Source organism: Physeter macrocephalus, chromosome 12, assembly GCF_002837175.3.
Source record: "Physeter macrocephalus isolate SW-GA chromosome 12, ASM283717v5, whole genome shotgun sequence".
Classification (NCBI taxonomy): Eukaryota; Metazoa; Chordata; class Mammalia; order Artiodactyla; family Physeteridae; genus Physeter; species Physeter macrocephalus.
In genome coordinates, this window is record NC_041225.1 from 59564851 (window position 1) to 59585524 (window position 20674).

Sequence of the window (20674 nt, forward strand, 5' to 3'; positions counted from 1 at the left end):
CATAAAACCTTTGGGAATCTGAAACTTTCTTGAGTTAAAAAAAAAGCAACAGACACCTGTATTTGCATAGTGCTCTATGCTGAATGGTTTACAAAGCATTTTAAGATATCACAACTGATCCTTACCCCATCTGTGAAGTGGAATTAGTGTGCCCCCCATTTTATACTTAAAGAAACTTGGGTCACACAGTCAATCAAGGTAATTCAGGCAAAGGTGCTTTATTTTTTATTTTATTTTTTACTTTTTCTCAGCTATCTGGAAAATTATTTTTTTTCACCTCAGTAATTTGTGATAATGGACCGTCACAAATGCCATCACCAGACAAACAAAACACAATTTTCTTTTCTGGGGACACTTCCCATTCCTGCACAGACCCCAAACCCAGAGTCAACAACACACAGCTGTAAAGCACCAGAAACTCCAAACAACCTACAACAGTAAGGGATCATCTTCATGTGTATTTTACAACAACGTCTGGGAGTAGTTTGGAATGGATTGGCTTCTCTAAAGAAAGTTGTTTGTGTTCATTTTGGGGAAGAGCCAGCTCAGATTCAACTCTACTTGGTTCTTTGTTTCTGTGAGGGTATGAAGGCTGAGAAAACAGGGGTTGTCTAGAGAATTCGCATGGGAAAATAATAACTTTAAAAGCTTTAGGTACATAACCAGTTAACAGTCCATCAACAGTAAGCTGATGGGCACGATCTCTTTTTTGAGGGGCTGTGGTGATGATGAACTGTAGGGCCCTGTTCCCGTAAGGGCAAAGGAAGCCCCCCTCCTCTAATGGTCTCTTCTCCCAACCGGGATGCATTGCAAGCCTGTCTAGAGGCAAGGCCTCCAGGTGTGGGGAAATAGGTTTTATTCAGCCCGGTTTTGGGGTGAACGCGGATAGACCTGACAACGTAGTTAAGGTAGACTTGGAAGGGGCCTGTTTTTCTAGCCTTGTCCCCAGATAAGTCTCTGCCCGGAGAAGCTGCAGGCACCTGGGGTCCTTCTGGCTCCAGGGCCTGCCGGCTCCAGGCCCGCCACATTAACATCACCACGAGGAAGGCGCCCTACTGCGAGCACTTATTTGCATCCAAGTGTTTGCACCGAGACAGGGGCACACGTGCTCGAGGTCACACAGACTGGGTCTCTCCAGGGACAGAAGCGGGGAGGAAGCCCTGTCTCGGGGTGGGCAGGTGCCGGGGTACGCTGGTTGGGACGATAAGGGCTCCGGAGAGGCTGAAACCCTGCCGCCACCCCGATTCTCTGATAGCCCCTGGCCCGCATTTGCGGGTGCAGGCCTCGGCTTGGGCCAGGACCCCTGTCCTAGGACCCTCCACTTCCAGTTAGGTCCCCCAAGCCGCCCCCCCTCCCCAGTTCCCTCCTGGCCCCAAGCGCTCCGGCCTCCCGGGGTGCCGGGAACTCTGCCTCGCTAGCCCGGCGCTGGGGGCGGGCACCTGCTCCCACCCCTCGGCGTCCCCTCCCCTTCACTTCCCCCTCCCCTTCACTTCCCCCTCCCCTTGTTCCCTCCCTCCCCTCCCCCCCGCGGCTAGGCGCGGCGGCGGCGGCGGCGGCGGCGGCGGCCGGGGCTGAGGCGGCGGCGGCGGCAGTGGCGGCGGCAGCGGGCGGGGCTCGGCTCGGGCTCCGCGGGCGGGCGGGCGGACATGGCGGCCAACATGTACCGGGTCGGAGGTAGGAAGGCTCGGCCCGACCCGGCCCGTCTGGGAGCGGGCTCCGGGAGTGGGGGGTCCCCCTCCCCTTCACTTCCCCCTCCCCTTGTTCCCTCCCTCCCCTCCCCCCCGCGGCTAGGCGCGGCGGCGGCGGCGGCGGCGGCGGCGGCCGGGGCTGAGGCGGCGGCGGCGGCAGTGGCGGCGGCAGCGGGCGGGGCTCGGCTCGGGCTCCGCGGGCGGGCGGGCGGACATGGCGGCCAACATGTACCGGGTCGGAGGTAGGAAGGCTCGGCCCGACCCGGCCCGTCTGGGAGCGGGCTCCGGGAGTGGGGGGTAGGGGCGAGTTCACCCTAACCGCTGGGAGCCCCGGGCGCCCGGGCTGAGGGCGCATGGGGCTGGGGGCCTGCGGAGGGGGCCGGGGCTGCCCCCCCCTCCCCTCTCCCCTCCCCCACCGTGGCCCACGAGGGACCGGGGCCCATCCACACCCCCGCATCCCAACCAGGGTTTTAGGCCAGGCCTGTACTTGGGCGTATGAATTATCAGACGCCAGCCCCCCTCAACCCGTGAAACCCCCATGGGGATCAGGGGCCGTCGAGCCCCCTAAGAGGGTGGTCTTTCCTCGCGTGGCTTCTAGGCATTGGGGGTTTGGAGAGAGTGGAGGGACATCTCTCCTCTACTGCTCCCCTTCATTGGGGGTGTGGGTGGGGGAGATGGGGGCCCAGCCAGGGGCACAGCTGGATAGGCCTGTTTGCGGGGACAGGGCCCTGCACCTCTCCTTCGTCCCTCTCCCTTACGTTTCTTGTCCAGCCCTCCCAGGAATGGGGCTTAGAGGGGCCGGGGCACCGCAGCCTGGGGTGGGGAGTGGAGCTCTGCCTGGACGTTTGCTCTGCTGTCTGCCTCCTTCCCAGCCTAATGCAGAAGAGAGAAATAAGGTCAAACAAACTTTCTCCCTACTCACGACGCCCTCCTCCCTCTTTCCTGGTAAAATAATAATTCAGATAAGTGACGTGTTTGTGTGTGAGACTGGCTCTTCTCTGCTCATTAGCCGAGCTCCTTGATGGATGGTGGTGGGAACGGCCTGGCTAAATGAGGCCACTTTGCAGAAGGGAGACGGGAAAGAGCCACTAAGATAGACAATAACACTGCAGCCCAGCCTCTCAAACACACAGTGGGAAGTTTCCAGTGAGCCTATTAGATGAGAGGAAAAACCACACTTGAAAATTTATATCCTTTTTGTTGAAAGGCTGCAGCAGTTGCTTTTTAACGAGACCCTAAATGGATCTGGATTAAATATGGTATTAAAAAGGCTGGTATCACCTCCACAGAGCTCTGCCTCTCAAAAAGTGACCCCTCTCCTTTTTCGCCCCCTCGTCTTCCTAGATAGAGCTGCGAAAAAGTTTGTCAATGTGCTATTGCTCTGCTCACCTGATTTTTTTTAAGTTGGTGATTGAAATGTACTTTGGGCTGCTAAGCCTTTCAAGATGCTCTGAATTTGTCTTAGGTCAATGGTTTTATGTGAGAAGCCTACTCCAGGGCAAATTGGATTGGAGGGAAAAGATGTGGAAGCAGTTATCGTATGAAAGACACATGTTTAGTCAGCTCTGACTACTCAGTGATAAGAGGTGTCTTTTTGTTTATTATTAAAGAAATGACACATGTGGGACAGAAGTCTAGGAGAACTTGAATAAAACATTAATTGAAATGAAAATGCCAGGAAAATAAGGGTCTGTGAATGGTAAGCCCATAAGAAAGAGAATATATTAAGGCTGCATTACTCAGTTTGCTTTTACCAGGAAATGAATCAAGGGCGTGCTTCATTTTGAATGTGAATTACCTAATATAAAAAGTCATAAATTGACAAATGTGAGCTTTCTGTTGAAAAGATTAAGCTCTTTACTTCCTTTAATTACAGATTATGTCTACTTTGAGAATTCCTCTAGCAATCCGTACCTCATCAGAAGGATAGAAGAACTCAACAAGGTATGTACACTGAGTGTTCTTGATTCTAATATTAAGAAATATTTGTTGCCCATTGAAGGGTAATTGGGTAAAGGGCATAAGAGGTGATTTTACTTTAAGTTCCAGACTCTTTGAAAGTAGAGATTTCAGATTAGAGAATTATGTAGGATTCTGAATATTCTTTTGCTTTTTATAATTACCTCTGATAGTAAATGTTGATATTGAATATGTAACATCTGTTAAGATTTCTTCAAATTGCTTGGAGCTTCTCAGAGCAGGTCACTCCTGTACTCAGTCCCTTTTTATATTTGAAGTGATCATTTGTGTTTCTCCCTTTTTAGTGAATTAATTTTTTCCTCTTTCAGCTTGAGAAGGAGGAAGTTAGGGAATGTGATATTTAAGGGAATTTGTAAAATTCTAGACTAGGCTAACTAATAAGAATACAGTTTTGGTATAATTATAAAGTGACTTTTTGTACCTTAGGCCCAAATAAATAAAACTTTTACATCAAGGTTTGTCCCTAATCGCAGGTGTCCAGGACATCAGAAGCATTATGACTGTTGACAGTAGCTGAGCTTTTACAGTGGAGGCACTCAAACAATCATAAATGACATGGACCATAGATTTCTGATGGTTGAGGGTTACTTGTGTAGCTTGTGAGAATTCACATTGTTAAAATGTTTGGGGGCTGTCTAGCTAATACCTTTCCCCAAAAATACCATCTGGAGACTGGTCCCGTTCTGAGTCCCAGGAAACCAGATCTGGCCAAGGGCATGGCTGACTTATGAGCGTTGAGGTCTTGTTTCACTTTTGGGGATACCCTGGGGACCTTGCATTTAAAAAATTTCCATAGTATTTGAGACCACCACCAAATGAAGAAAATGGCCTCAGGATTAGGTCAGTCTGTGGGTGGGAACTGTTGAAATGTCTTCCTGATGTGCTTCTCTTTTATATTATTGATGTGAGGTATAAGAATTTAGGCAATTCCAGGGAATTCCCTGGTGGTCCAGTGGTTAGGACTCGGTGCTTTCACTGCTGGGGCCCAGGTTCCATCCCTAGTTGGGGAAGTAAGATCCTGCAAGCCACGCGCGGCATGGCCAAAAATATAAAAAAATAAATAAAAGGCTTAAAAAAAAAAAGATTTTAGGCAATTCCACACTGTTCACTGCATCAGCTTATTTAGAAAGTTAACTAGGATTCAAGGAGAAATATTGCCTTATGAGACCTGTATTCTCTGGCTGCTCCCTGCTTTGTTCATTCGGCTCTAAGTGCAGTAAGCTCTTTCTTGTCTGTTTCTCTCTCTCTGTTTTTTTTGGCTGCGCCGCCTGTCTTGCAGGATCTTAGTTCCCTCACCAGGAGTTGAACCCAGGGCCATGGCAGTGAAGCGCCAAGTCCTAACCACTGGACCCTCTTGGCTGTTTCTCATATGCACCCACCTTAGGACTGTCTGGTTGTTTCCAGCCCCCCATACCTTGCTTTTTTTCCCCCACATCATTTATCACCTTCAAATATACTTAATTAATGTGTTTACAGGCATACCTCAGAGATATTGGGGGTTCAGTTCAGAACACTGCAATAAAGCAGATATTGCAGTAAAACAAGTCACATGAATTTTTTAGTTTCCCAGTGCATATAAAAGTTGTGTTTATACCATACTGTAGTCTATTAAATGTACATTATGTCTAAAAAAAGATGTACATGCCTAACTGAAAAATACTTTATTGCTAAAAATTGCTAGCTATCATCTGAGCCTTCAGTGGGTCATAAAATAATATTAAAGATCACTGATCATAGGTTGCCATAACAAATATCATAATAATGAAAAAGTTTGAAATACCACAAGGTTTACCAAAATGTGATAGACACGAAGTAAGCAAATGCTATTGGAAAAATGGCATAGACTTGCTCCACCGAGTGTTGCCATAAACCATTGATTTGTAAAAAAAACAATATCTGAGAAGTGCAGTGAACCGAAGTGCAATAAAATGAGTTGTGCCTATATTTTCATTGCCTGTTTTCCCAAACTAGAATGTAAGCTCTATGTGTGTAGCGATCTTTTCTGTTCACTAATGCATCCCAAGTGCCTTAGAGTAGTGGCTGGCACATAGTTAAGTAAACATTTTTTGAATTAATGAATTTCTCAGATGTCTGATGTTAATACTTGTACATGGCTTTACTGTTTACAAAGTACTTTGATTCATTCATTTTACAAATATTTCTAAGGACCTGCTGCTTTTGGATATGCACTTTTAGGAATTGAAAGATGAACAACATAGGTCCAGTAGTGGAGATGGACATCAGCTAAATAATTCCACAAGCAGAAGGAAAATTGCATCTGTGCTAAATTTACAAACATCAGAGCATGGTGCTCTGAAAGCATATAATCTGGGGATTCACGTTTGTCACCTCTTTTGAGCCTCACAGTACCTTAAACCTTTAAGGTAGATGCATCATGGATTGTTGTTGTGAAGCACACTGTGGTTAAGTAACTTAAATGCCTGAGTTACACATCTAGCCTGGAACCTGGATCATTTCACACTTCTTTATCATTATATTACTATTCACTTCAAAAGTCCCTCCCCTCCCCCACATTCTCACCTTCTCCCTGCCCCTCTGTTTTCTCAAAGAGTTGTTAATATACGAGCAGTCCTTAGGGGACTGAGGGTGACTGAACTGTGAGAGATCAGAGTCTCTGTAATTTCAGAGAGTGGCAGTTTGGATGGAGTATTGATAACAAGGAACTGCAATAGGCTAATTAATTACTAAATATTTACATAGGACCTTTATTTCTGAAGGGATGTGAGAGGTCTCATTTTAAGTAATTAATTAAACAAATATTTCTTGAGCACTTGTTATGTAGCAGGCACTATGCTAGGCTCAGGTACAACAGTGACCAATATGGACATGGTCTCTGCTCACACAGGGTCTCCGTTCTCATGAGGGAGACATGAAAATATGAGTTAACAGGTGTAAAAATAGCGATAAATGGTGTTAACTTCTAGAAAGGAAATAAGCAAGAGCCTTGACATAGAGAATAACAGAGGTTGCTTCCTTTGGATAAGGAGTGAAGGACTTTAAGGACATTGAAGTTGAGGCCTAAAGGATGAGAAGGAGGTAGCCTCGGGAAGAGGGGCCACAGGAGTTCCAGAAAGGCCTTGAGTGGGTCAGAGGTCAAGTTGGCTAAGTGGGGAAATTTAACATGATTAGAAAATCCAAATAATGAATTTAAGAACACTTGATATATTATTATTTTTTAAAATTAATTAATTAATTAATTTTTGCCTGCATTGGGTCTTTGCTGCTGCACGCAGGCTTACTCTAGTGGCGAACGAGGGGCTACCCTTCGCTGCGGTGCGTGGGCTTCTCATTGCAGGGGCCTCTCCTGTTGTGGAGCACGGGCTCTAGGCACGCGGGCTTCAGTAGTTGGGGCACACGGGCTCAGTAGTTGAGGCACACAGGCTTAGTAGTTGCTGCTCGTTGGCTCTAGAGCGCAGGCTCTGTAGTTGTGGCGCATGGGCTTAGCTGCTCCTCAGCATGTGGGATCTTCCTGGACCAGGGCTCGAACCCATGTCTCCTGCACTGGCAGGCGGATTCCCAACCACTGCGCCACCAGGGAAGTCCCAACATTTGATATATTCTAATTGATAAGCTAAGAGAAGGGATATTAACCTATTTTATTAACTTTCTTCTAAATGTGTAGGATGTGTTTTGGGATTCCCTAGTGGTCCAGTGCTTAGGACTGGGTGCTTTCACTGCTGGGGCCCAGGGGCAATCCCTGGTCAGGGAACTTAAGATCCTGCAAGCCTCATAGAGAGGCCAAAAAAGAAAAAAAGAAATAGAATGTGTTTTTTTAACAAAATTCCTAGGATAAGCTATCAATCATTATTTTTATGGAAAATTCACTTTTATAGGATGAAGGTCCCTATTTTTTTTTTAAATCCTATTTGAAATGTTACTTGCTCAGTTAGAAAGCAGAACTACAGTATTTTTTCTTTTTTTTTAAATTAAAGAAATAGATTTAAAATATTTATTTATTTATTTATTTGGCTGTGTCGGGTCTTAGTTGTGGCATGTGGGATCTTTGTTGCGGCATGTGGGATCATTTAGTGCAGCGAGTGGGCTCTGGTGCGCGTGGGTTCAGTAGTTGCAGTGAGCAGGCTCTCTAGTTGTGCCGCACAGGCTCAGTAGTGCGGCGCACAGGCTCAGTAGTGCGGCACGCAGGCTCTAGAGCGTGCAGGGTTAGTTGCCCTGTGGCATGTGGGGTCTTAGTTCCGTGACCGGGGATCGAACCCACATCCCCTGCATTGGAAGGCAGATTCTTAACCACTGGACCACTAGGGAAGTCCTGAAATAGATTTTTGTCTCAATTTTATTTCCCCAGAACTTTTAGGTGCAAGACTGAATATATTGGTTGATAAACACAGTTCGACATTGTTTTATGTCTCTCTCTTTGTTTTTTTTTTTGGAGGGACTGGTTCTTTATTTCAAAAAGCCATTTATCAATGTTCAGTATCAAAACAGTTACACTATTGTTTTTTCTTTCCCCAATTGGCCCCCAAAGAGACCACACCAAAGGGGAGTACATTTTAAGCCAATTAAGCTGTAGGGTGCACACCTAACTGATCTCACTGAAACCTCACCAAAAAGGGGAGATTGGGTAGGGAAAGAAACTTTAAAAGATCAGCACACTGCCAGCCCAGACTGTAGAGGGCTCTCACAGCCAGATGGGGTGACCATTGTACCCCAACCCCAAAGAAGCAAAGTTTCAAAGTAATATAAAATTTAAAAACAATTTTGTACATAAGCTCTTCAAGATTTCTCCAGCACTAACTGATAACAACACACAATGAGATGGCAGTTTTAGAGACAGCATCTTCAGATCCAGAAAAGGGTGATGAGATGAGTTTCATATGGCTAAATCAGTGGTAGAACATAATTTTCTTTCCTTTCTTTCAAGGAGGTGGGAGAACAAATAAGTGGTCACCTCAAAATAAGGGGCACATGATCCGTTCTGTGAGTGGTTGGGAATGGGGTAGAGCTGGGACAAGGATTTGGTCTCAGAGGTCTCACCATCTTAATTTCATCTGGTCACTTCCGATGGAAAAAAAAAGTTGCCCAAAGATACCGTAAAGCTGAAAACCTGAACAGCGCTTTTTTTTTTTTTTTTTTTTTTTTGGCTAACTCCTTCTGGAATCACCTTTCTGGTTTGGCAGGTACTTTTTACAGAGCAATAAGGCTTCCCAAAATGGAGTCCTTCTCTGGGCTGTTTGGTTCTCAGGAAGGCAGGCCCATACGTTTTCCCCTCCTCTACAGAGAGGGCAATATGCATTAAGCTGAAAAGTTACCTTCCAAAAGTGAGAAAGGGATTAGACTGCTGCTTCAGAACTATGGAATTATCTGGAATGTTTTACAAATGGCTGCTACATCAACAGCAACAAAAAAGGTAATTACAAAATGTGTACATCACAGCACGCTTTTAAAGACACCTAACACTGTGCTCACATTCCCTTAAACGTTGTTCCCAAAGATGCTCAGCCTCTAGCCCAAATGGAATCTCTGGGGAGAGGCAGAGGCAGTTTGGCGAAAAGGACACGGGTGGGGTGGGAGACGTGGTGAAAGGAGAAAGCAGCCTTCCAGTTAAAGATCAGCCGTCAGTTTAAAGGTCAGCTTCGGGCAGGCTGGCCTCAGCGGAGTCAGGGTCAGAGGGAGGAGCAGCACAGGGCGGGACTGGGGTGCTCTGCATCTCATCCAGGTCAAGCAGAGTCTGCTCCAGCATCCTTTGTGTACAGAGGTGCTCCTCTTTGGTGCATTTCAGTTTATCTCCCAAATCATCAATTGTCTTTTCCAGCTTGGCTACTGATCTCTCAGCAAACTCAGCACGGGTCTCTGCCTCCTTGAGTTTATCAGTAAGAATCTTTCTCTCTTCCTCATATCTGTCTTCTTTTTGAGAGTACTTTTCTTCAGCAGCACTCAGACACTTCAGGTTCTGCCCCATCAGTCTGACCTGCTCATCCATCTCTCGGCAACGGGACTCTGCCAGCTCAGCTTGCTCCTCTGTGCCTTCCAAGTCTCCCTCAATAATCACCAACCTAAGAGCCACCTCTTGGTACTTCCTCTCTGCCTCTTCTGCAGTGTGCTTAGCTTCTTTGAGTTGGATTTCCTGGAGCTCCATTTTTTCTTCCTCTTTTAAGGATTGGTTTTCAATAACCTTCAGACCTCTCTCGCTGTCATCAGCTTTCTCAGCTTCCTCCAGCTTTTGCAGGGCAGTGGCCAGGCGCTCTTGGGCACTGTCCAGCTCCTTTTCAACTAGCTGGATCCTGCGGTTCAAGGAGGCCGCCTTTCTCCCTCTACTCCCGCGGGAGGCGCTCGGCCCTCTCCTCCGCGTCACTGGCCTGCGGCTGCGGAACCTGCGTCTCGGCGCTTCACCGCCTCGGTGGTGGTGACCCCGGCCATGGTGCCCACCCGGCCCCTGCTCGCCTTCGGGTTCCTGCCTCCTCTGCCCGGAGCTGCAGCCGCTTCTCACCGACATTGTTTATCTTACATACCCTCTTTTCCTCTCCTCTAAACTCTACTCAGATACAGTGATGATGATCTTTTGGAGGAAGAATATAAAGTTAAAATAGAAAACAACTTCACGGTAAATTTTTTTTAGTCACTATCTAGCTTGGGTGTTGCTCTTCTAAAGATTTAGTCTGCACACATGTTGAAAGAAGGCTTTGTGTACATAATAATGAGGATACAGTCTCAGGAAGTTTTGGAAGTTATGCTTATGGATAAATTTAATGTTATTTGCTGTTGATTGTTTTTTTTGGTGTGTTATGTTGTATAATTTATATGTTTCTTTATATTCTGTATGTTTTATTAGCCATCCAATTTGCTCTGAGATTCATTTTAATGTTTAGTGTCTTTTTTTGGTGGGGAGAAGGGAGCCACTAACTTGTTTGAGCATCTAATCTTGTCCCGCACCCCAATCTATATTTGCACATACAAGATTTTGCATATAATTTCAAGAGATCCCTTCAAAGCCCTTTTATAGAACCCAGGTTAAGACCTCTCCTGACGTTTAGGATCTGTTGGGAAGAAGGACAGAAATTGGGAAAAGGAAGTTCTTTTCCATCTGTTCTTTAGTTCGAGCAGACCATAGACTTTCCAAAATGGAAAATGTTTGGTTTTTTGTTTTTTAATAATGTACTTTCTAAGTCTGGGATAGAAATGGACGTGAGTATGAGGTTGACTAAAAGCCCCTTATTGCTGAAGGATGTTTTACTAAATGTGTTTGACAGAATAGAGATTTAAGAGGCTGCAACCTAAATGGAGAAAAGAACACAGGAAAGAAATTGCTGTTCATTGTAGGTTCTTCTTTATACCTGTCTCCACTTTTCCCACCTGTGGGTTTTGTTCAGGTCCTTCTTTTTTCTTAAGACTACTCAGTAGGTTCTTCTTTATACCTGTCTCCACTTTTCCCACCTGTGGGTTTTGTTCAGGTCCTTCTTTTTTCTTAAGACTACTCAGTAGGTTCTTCTTTATACCTGTCTCCACTTTTCCCACCTGTGGGTTTTGTTCAGGTCCTTCTTTTTTCTTAAGACTACTCAGTCCTCCAGGCTTCACCTGTTGGACTCCTTTCCTTCTTTCCTAGCTAGCTAGGGACCTTCTGCCCCCTTTCCTCCTCCTTGAAGCTTTTTCTGTTCTTCCCTCAACAGGTGATACTTCCTGCCTCCATGAGTGAGAAGTGAAGTCTGTAGGGGAAAAGAAAGGAGTAAAGGACAATAGTGCTGGGAATTTGTCAGGAATGTTTTACTCTTATGCTTCAGTTGTGGGGAACCAGTGAAGGTTTCTGGGTGAGGGACATGATTACAGCTGGGCTTTGGAAGGTTGGAGATGAGATGACACGTGGATAGGCATCTTTGCTGGAGCAGAGGCTTGGTGAGGGCAGACACCATGCATCCATGGTGCTTAGCTTGTGCAGGGGCACATAGGAAGCGCACACAAGAAATTTGGTGACTTTATATATTTAACTTAGGTCTTTAGAGCTATACTTCTTAAATTATTTGTGGTGGCGGATTTTAAATCTTAGACTGCTTTTGTAAAATTCAAAAATGAGAGTAGAAAAATGAAATTTAAAGTAGGCTTATAAAATTGCAAGCCCCATTTTTCATTATTAGATTCAATAGATATAAAATTAACTCAAATACTATAATTCATTTAATTTCTGTACTCATTTCATTACATAGTAACAGCTGTGGACTGGGCCTTGGACCACAATTTTAGTAGCTTAACTTTAGAGGAATGCTCGAAGGGAGGGTGTGTATGTGTACAGTAGAGAAGAAGAGTAATACTGTAAACTGCCTAATAGCCAAGTGTGTACGTGGTTCAGAAGAGAATATTTATTTTGAACTATGCCCCTCCACCCCAAGCAGGTTTAAATAAGAATTTAATTAGCTTTACAGAGTATCCCTATTGGAGGAACTCACCAGGAAGGTAGAAAAAAAACACGTATGCCTTAAAAATCTTGTTTTGGGTTTTTTTTTTTTTTTTTTTTTTTTGCGGTATGCGGGCCTCTCACTGCTGTGGCCTCTCCCGCCGCGGAGCACAGGCTCCGGACGCGCAGGCTCTCGGGCCTAGCCGCTCCGCGGCATATGGGATCCTCCCGGACCGGGGCACGAACCCGTGTCCCCCGCATCGGCAGGCGGACTCTCAACCACTGCGCCACCAGGGAAGCCCTTGCTTTGGGTTTTTAACATGCTTTTTAAAAAAATGTTTATTTATTTATTTATTTTCTTATTAGTCATCCATTAACATGCTTTTGTCTCAAGACAAAAATGATAAAGCACTGATAATTGAAGTCATTGATAGATTTTATTTATATAGTAATATTGAACTGTTCATTTAGCAGATTGCTGGATCATTACTTCTGGAGGATGTATTTGATTACAGTATTGTGAAATATAAAAGCACTTTGGATAGGATGTAATATGATTTCAGTTTTAGGGGGCAATATTTCCACAAGACTATTTCTCACTTTAAAATACTGCCGCTGAACTTCATAAAACTGACAAATTTACTGCAGCACGTATACTTATTTTTTTTTGTCTGAGTGTATCTGTAAGCCCAGAGAAATTCTGAAAATTTGTTCTCAAATTTGTTTGAAATTGGAAATCACAATAGCATTTTATTGTAATCTGTGTGTTCTTAACAATGAACTTTGTAGTGAACAATTGACCTTGAAAGCTCTCAGAATTCATAAAGAATAGGAGGGTAGGAGCCTGGGCCAAAGCTGCAGTAAATTACAGCCTAACTGAATATTGACTGTTTCTAGACTGTAGTCAAAAAGAAATAAGAGCTTCAGTGTTCATAACTCAAGGTTTTTAATACTTTCATATGTGAAGGTAAACTAAGGACTACTAAGAATGTTGACCGTTATGGATTCATGGACTCCCTTGGGCTGAGAATGCTTTTCCAGGTTATCTGGTCCACCTCACATGTTGACTGCCCTGCACCTGCAGAACTTCACCATCAGTCGAATGTGAGGGTGTTTAGGATGGGGCCGGGTGATTTTGCACTTAGCCTGTGCCTCAGGAAGAGGGTTTGGAGGACTATGTTTAACTGTCTTTTAAGTTATGTTGTGGCTTTTTAAATTTGGGGGATTAGTTTCTTAAGGTTAATCAGAGTTAACTATGGCTTTAGTCATTAAAGCTCTCTGATCACTTTAGTTTAATTTTTAATTGATACCAGTGAGTTATTTTATGTTTGACATTTGTTTCACTTGTAACTTTTACAAATGTTACTTGTCCTTATTTGAATTTTTAAGCTCTCTGATTATCCTGCAGTTGTGGTTGGCACAGTAAATGACAGTGATCTTACAATTATGCTGTCTCTAGTTTTGTTTTATAAACTACTTGAATCTAATATTCAGTATAGATGACTTTTATTTTTCTTATTTCTTAGACTGCAACTGGCAACGTGGAAGCAAAAGTAGTGTGCTTTTATAGACGACGAGATATTTCCAACACGCTTATAATGCTTGCAGACAAGCATGCTAGTAAGTTAATTGTCTTTTTCTTGGAAAATTAAAATGTGTTTTGAGTCTTTTGTTTTCCATTATATGAGGAAAAGTACTTTATGTTACCTGTAGCTTTTTGGTTTCCCATTTGTCTTCCTCTTAGTTTAGATGGGAGTAGGTTTTTGGGTGGTTCTTGGTTTTAGTATATATTTTTTAGGATGCAACATATGTTTATTAGTTAGTCAAAATGTTGAAATAGAAGTCTTTGCACATAGGCTTTAGCGGACAATTGGAGCAGTGTTTTGCCATCTCCAATTTTCCATGGCAGTTTGAATGTTTGAATATGAGGAAATTTATACTTCACTGGTATTTTGGAGGACTTCTTTTTCCCTCCTCTCTAAAACAACTGGGTTGTATTTACAATTTTTAAAATTCTGAGTATTTATTATATATTTATAGCATTAGGTATGTGTGGAAAAAAAAGTTTGCTAAAGAAAGAAGTGCAATGTGATACATAGGGAAAAAAATTCCTGCAGATAGCAACTCTGAGCATTTCTTTGTAGTCTAATCTTCATTGTGCGCTTCTCCCCCCGCAGTCAACAGCTTTGACATATTTTAGCCCCTTTGGTTTTTTTTTTAAACAAAAAAATCAATAAAAAAGTGATCTAAATTTTAAGAAAGAAGTATAAGTACTTTATTTTGAAAGCCATTTTTGTCCTACAAAATATGTAATGAGACTAGGACCATATGTAAATGTATTTTTCAGTTTAATACCGTGGTGTCTCAAACTCTGGTCTTGGGGTTCCTGAAGCTTTTGAAATGTTTTGATAATGGGGGAAGGGAGGCTGTTGGCGCACAGGTTTGTTCTGTGTCTGCCCGAGAATGATTTTCCCACTGGTTGTCTGTCTTATAAGTTAAATTCCTGCTGTATTTTCTGCTGTAGTTCATAGAGTTTTTCAGTTTCTTTTCATTTTTGTAGAGAAAGTGTTAATTATGATATGGGTTATTCTGTAGTATTTACAAATTATATATTCACAGATTCAGGGTAATCATATTTGTTCCTCATGTATGAGACCAAAGTATTGCTTTTTTTATTTTTTTATTTTTATTTTTATTTTTATTTATTTATTTTTTTTGCGGTACGCTGGCCTCTCACTGTCGTGGCCTCTCCCGTTGCGGAGCACAGGCTCCGGATGCACATGCTCAGCGGCCATGGCTCACGGGCCCAGCCGCTCCGCGGCATGTGGGATCCTCCCGGACCGGGGCACGAACCCGTGTCCCCTGCATCGGCAGGCGGATTCTCAACCACTGAGCCACCAGGGAAGCCCCAAAGTATTGCTTTTTAAAATGACATACTAATCAGTTGTTTTAGCTATACCTGAAATCTAGAAATTCAGTGTCTTATTAAAGTATCTGTGCAAAATTATTTGAATTTTATTCACCATTTACAACATAAACTTAAGAAAGATAAAATGTCTCATTTATATTCATGTACTTTTGGATTTAATTTAGCTTCTAATGTAGCTTCTAAAGTTGTTGTTGCAAAGGTAGTGAGGTGTAAAGATGGTTGGGCGTCTGCTGACTGTTCATGGAGGGTCTCAGCATGGCTGCCTTTTTTGGTGCTGTCTATTTTAGGCTTGTAAATGTGGAAAATCAGGCTCTTTAGAATTGATGAGGCTCTTAGTATTGACTCAGAGAAATGAAATTTTAAGAAACTTAAGAACCAATGAAATTATATAATGGCAGTCATGCAGTTTAAAGAAAGACCTGGGGCTTCCCTGGTGGCACAGTGGTTGAGAGTCCGCCTGCTGATGCAGAGGACACGGGTTCGTGCCCTGGTCCGGGAAGATCCCACATGCCGCGGAGTGGCTGGGTCCGTGAGCCATGGCCGCTGAGCCTGCGCGTCCGGAGCCTGTGCTCCACAACAGGAGAGGCCACAGCAGTGAGAGGCCCGTGTACTGCACACACACACACAAAAAAAAAAAAAAAAAAAAAGAAAGACCCTGGGTTCAGATTCTGGTTGGTGACTTGCTGCTTGCCTTAGGAAAATGTCTTAACTTCTCACTCATCTGCAGTTTCCTCATTTGTAAAATGAGGTTGAAAAAAATCACTTCTTTTTTAAAGTAAATATTTATTTATTTATTATTTATTCATTTTGGCTGTGCTGGGTCTTAGTTGTGACACGCGGGATCTTCGTTGCTGCATGCGGTATCTTTTTTAGTTGCGATGTGCAGGACGTGCGGACTTCTTAGTTGCAGCATGTGGGCTTCTTAGTTGCAGCATGCATGCAGGATCTAGTTTCCTGACCAGGGATCGAACCTGGGCCCCCTGCATTGGGAGCGCAGAGTCTTACCCCCTGGACCACCAGGAAAGTTTCCTGAACAGGGATCGAACCTGGGCCCCCTGCATTGGGAGCGCAGAGTCTTACCCCCTGGACCACCAGGAAAGTCCCCATTTTGAATCATATGTATTTTACCACAGTTAAAAAAAATTAAGGGCACAAATTCCCTGGTGGTCCAGTGGTTAGGACTCTGTGTGTTCACTACCAAGGGCACAGGTTCGATCCCTGGTCAGGGAACTAAGAACCCACAAGACACGAAGCGTGGCCAAAAATTAAAAAAAAAAAAAAAAAATCTGAAATTGTATACTTTAAAGAAAAAAATTAAAAACAAAATTAAGGGAAAAATTATGCCAGCATTGATGTGAAGCTTAAATGACCTAAGGAATGGCTTATAATGGGTGCTTAACAAATGTCAGTTGGTTTTTCTCTCTCCGTGATTTGTAGATCATCTCTTTGGGTGGATTACTTCTATCTACATTTACCTGTTTTCTTCCATTATTTATTGATTTTACTCTCAACGGTAACTATATGTCCATGTACAGTAGAGTTAGAGGTATCAACTGTATTTCTGTTTTTGTATTGACTAAAACTTCACATGGGGCACATAAAATTGCCTGAATGGTTCATGCTTTATAAAGAGGTTTTAAGGGGGGATTAATGGAGAGAGTGTCATTTATTAGAAACATTTCAAAACTAGAGTCCTGGGGCTTCCCTGGTGGCGCAGTGGTTGAGAGTCCGCCTGCCGATGCAGGGGACACGGGTTCGTGCCCCGGTCCGGGAGGATCCCACGTGCTGCGGAGCGGCTGGGCCCGTGAGCCATGGCCGCTGAGCCTGTGCGTCCAGAGCCTGTGCTCCGCAATGGGAGAGGCCACAACAGTGAGAGGCCCGCGTACCGCAAAAAACAAACAAACAAACTAGAGTCCTGGATGTGGGTGCCTCTTTTTTTTTTTTTAACGGTATGCGGGCCTCTCACTGTTGTGGCCTCTCCCGTTGCAGAGCACAGGCTCCGCCACTGCGCCACCAGGGAAGCCCCTCTTTTTTTTTTTTAAATAAATCTATTTTATCCTCTTGTTTTTGGCTGCATTGGGTCTTCGTTGCCGTGTGTGGGCTTTCTCTAGTTGCGGCGCGCGGGCTTCTCATTGAGGTGGCTTCTCTTGTTGCGAAGCATAGGCTCTCTGTGTGTGGGCTTCAATAGTTGTGGCACACAGGCTCAGTAGTTGTGGTTCGCGGGCTCAATATTTGTGTCTCTTGGGCTCTAGAGCGCAGGCTCAGTAGTTGTGGTGCATGGGCTTAGTTGCTTCGCGGCATGTGGGATCTTTCGGACCAGGGCTCGAACCCGTGTCCCCTGCATTGGCAGGTGGATTCTCAACCACTCTGCCACCAGGGATGTCCCTCATTGTGAACTTCTTTAAAACTTTTTATTGCAGAAAATTTCAAATATAGAAAAGTACAGAGAATAGTATAATACACCTGATGTTTCTATTATTCTACTTTAACAGTTATTACTACATGACCAATTATTTCATCTAGACCCCTACTTGTCCCATTATTTTGAAGCTCATCAGAGAAATCTTACTTTTTCATTTGTAAATATTTCAGAATGTATTTCTGAAAGATATGGCCTCATTCAAACTTACAGGAAATGCCAAGAATATACAAAGAACTCCAGTATGCCCTTTACCCAGATTCAGCAGTTAACATTTTGTCATTTTTTATATATATAATATATGTATTCTTTATTATATATTTTTTTTTCCTGAAGCACTGGAGAGTAAATTGGAGACTTGAGAGAGTTTTTCCTAAACGTAGGAAAATTCTTTTACATAACCACAGTGTAGTAAACATCTCAGGAACCCTAATTACACAAAGCTGTTGTCTCATTCACAATCCTGATTCAAATTTCATGTCTCAACAGTGTTCTGCGTAGCTATGTATTTTTTCCTTAGTCTAAGATAAAATCCAGAATCAACACGTTGTGTTTTTTAAAAAATTTATTTATTTATTTTTGGCTGCGTTGGGTCTTCATTGCTGCACGTGGGCTTTCTCTATTTGCGGCCAGTGGAGGCTTCTCTTGGTTGCAGTGCGCAGGCTTCTCGTGGTGGTGGCTTCTTTTGTCACGGAGCACAGGTTCTAGGCACACAGGCTTTAGTAGTTGCAGCACACGGGCTCAGTAGTTGTGGCTCGCAAGCTCTAGAGCGCAGGCTCAGTAGTTGTGGTGCATGGGCTTAGCTGCTCCATGGCATGTGGGATCTTCCCAGTCCAGGGCTCGAATCCTTGTCCCCTGTATTGGCAGGGGGATTCTTAACCACTGCGCCACCAGGAAAGTCCCCGCACATTGTATTTTATTGTCATGTATCCTTGATATGGAACCAGCTCAGTCTTTGTGTTTGTTTTTTTTTTTTTGGCCGCGCCATGCGGCATGCATGCGGGATCCCAACCAGGGATCAAACCCGTGCCCCCTGCAGTGGAAGAGCGGAGTCTTAACCAGTGGACTGCCAGGAAAGTCCCTTTGTGTTTTTTGTCCTTAACGTTTTTGAAGAAAACAGGCCATCTTTATTATTTTGTTGAATGTGGCTCAGTTTGTGTTTGTGTAATGTTTCCTCATAATTAGATCCAGGTTATGTATTTTTTGTAGGGATGCCATAGAGGTGATGATGTGTCCTTCTAAATCCGTTAGGACAAACCCATGTAATTGGGTTCGTCTTAATAATGGTGATGTTAGGTTTGATGACTTGGTAAAGGTGGTGTTCTTTTGTATCCAGTAAGTTATTTTGGGGGAGGTACCTGGCAACTATGTAAATATCTTGTTTTTGGTCAAACATTAATGCATTTGTTTTAGCATCCATTGATCATTTAGGATTCTGTGTAAACATTACTGTCCTTGAATATCTAGTTAGTTTTCACGTTTCTTCTTTTAGAATATTTTTTCTTTTTTATAGTTTGTTTAAATTGGGATCCAAGTAAGTTGCGTATGATTGGTTGGTAAGACTCTTAAGTCTTTTTTTTCTTGTCCATTTAAATAATTGATATGTAATTCACATAGCATAAAATCCATGCTTTTAAATTGCACAATTTAGTGGTTTTCAGGATACCGACAATGTTGTGAAACCGTCGCCACTACTAATTTCAGATTATTTTCATCACCCCAAAAAGAGGCCAGTTACTCCCTATTCTCCACTATTGCTATCAGGCAACCACTGATCTACTTTCTTTCTCTGTAGAGTTGCCTTTTCTGGACATTTCATATAAATGGAATCATACAGTATGTGTTTTTTTGTGTCTGGCTTCTTTTTACTTAGCCTAATGTTTTCAAGTTTCTTCCATGTCATAGCATGAATTCTTTCATTCCTTTTTTTTATAATAGCTCTTTATTGGAGTATAATTGCTTCACAGTACTGTGTTAGTTTCTGTTGCACAACAAAGCAAACCAGCCATATGCATACACATGTCCCTGTATCCCCTCTCTCTAACGTCTCCCTCCCACCCTCCCTATCCCACCCCTCTAAGTATACACAAAGCACCAAGCTGATCTCCCTGTGCTATGTGGCTGCTTCCCACTAGCTATCTATTTTACATTTGGTAGTGTATATAAGTCCATGCCATTCTCTCACTTCATCCCAGCTTACACTTCCCTCTCCCCGTGTCCTCAAGTCCATTCTCTTCGTCTGCGTCTTTATTCCTGTCCTGCCCCTAGGTTCTTCAGAACCACTTTTTTTAGATTCCATATATATGTGTGAGGATATGGTATTTGTTTTTCTCTTTCTGACTTACTTCACTCTGTATGACAGACTCTAGGTCCATCCACCTCACTACAAATAACTCATCTGCTTTATAACAAAGTGAATCAGTTATACATATACATATGTTCCCATATCTCTTCCCTCTTGCGTCTCCCTCCGTCCCACCCTCCCTATCCCACCCCTCTAGGTGGTCACAAAGCACCAAGCTGATCTCCCTGCGCTATGTGGCTGCTTCCTACTAGCTATCTATTATTCTACATTTGGTAGTGTATATATGTCCATGCCACTCTCTTACTTTGTCACAGCTTACCCTTCCCCCTCCCCATATCCTCAAGTCCATTCTCTAGTAGGTCTGTGTCTTTATTCCCATCTTACCCCTAGGTTCTTCATGACCTTCTTTTTCCCCTTAGATTCCATATATATGTGTTAGCATATGGTATTTGTTTTTCTCTTTCTGACTTACTTCACTCTTCACAGGGTTCTGACGGACTCTAGGTCCATCCACCTCACTAAAAATAACTCCATTTCATTTCTTTTTATGGCTAAGTAATATTCCATTGTATATATGTGCCACATCTTCTTTATCCATTCATCCGATGATGGACACTTAGGTTGCTTCCATCTCCTGGCTATTGTAAATAGAGCTGCAATGAACATTGTACTATGTGACTCTTTTAGAATTATGGTTGTCTCAGGGTATATGCCCGGTAGTGGGATTTCTGGGTTGTATGGTAGTTCTATTTTTAGTTTTTTAAGGACCCTCCATACTGTTCTTCATAGTGGCTGTATCACTTTACATTCCCACCAGCAGTGCAAGAGTGTTCCCTGTTCTCCACACCCTGTCCAGCATTTATTGTTTCTAGATTTTTTTTTTTTTTTTTTGTGGTACGTGGGCCTCTCACTGTTGTGGCCTCTCCCGTTGCGGAGCACAGGCTCCGGACGCGCAGGCTCAGCGGCCATGGCTCACGGGCCCAGCCGCTCT

At 43.6% G+C, this 20674-nt stretch overlaps 1 protein-coding gene and 1 pseudogene across 1 annotated transcript in view; one reads left to right on the forward strand and one right to left on the reverse strand.

Annotated features, from left to right (window-relative positions):
• The first annotated feature begins 1848 nt into the window (after window positions 1-1848).
• Window positions 1849-20674, forward strand: part of MTA3 (metastasis associated 1 family member 3) — a 178046-nt gene continuing 159220 nt past the window's right edge. Inside the window, exons 1-3 of the mRNA XM_024118854.3 lie at window positions 1849-1930; window positions 3565-3632; window positions 13557-13650. Coding sequence (XP_023974622.1) covers window positions 1903-1930; window positions 3565-3632; window positions 13557-13650 — 190 coding nt within the window. The 5' untranslated portion in view covers window positions 1849-1902. The remainder of the gene's footprint in view (window positions 1931-3564; window positions 3633-13556; window positions 13651-20674) is intronic.
• Window positions 9155-10064, reverse strand: LOC102981582 (tropomyosin alpha-3 chain-like; annotated as a pseudogene).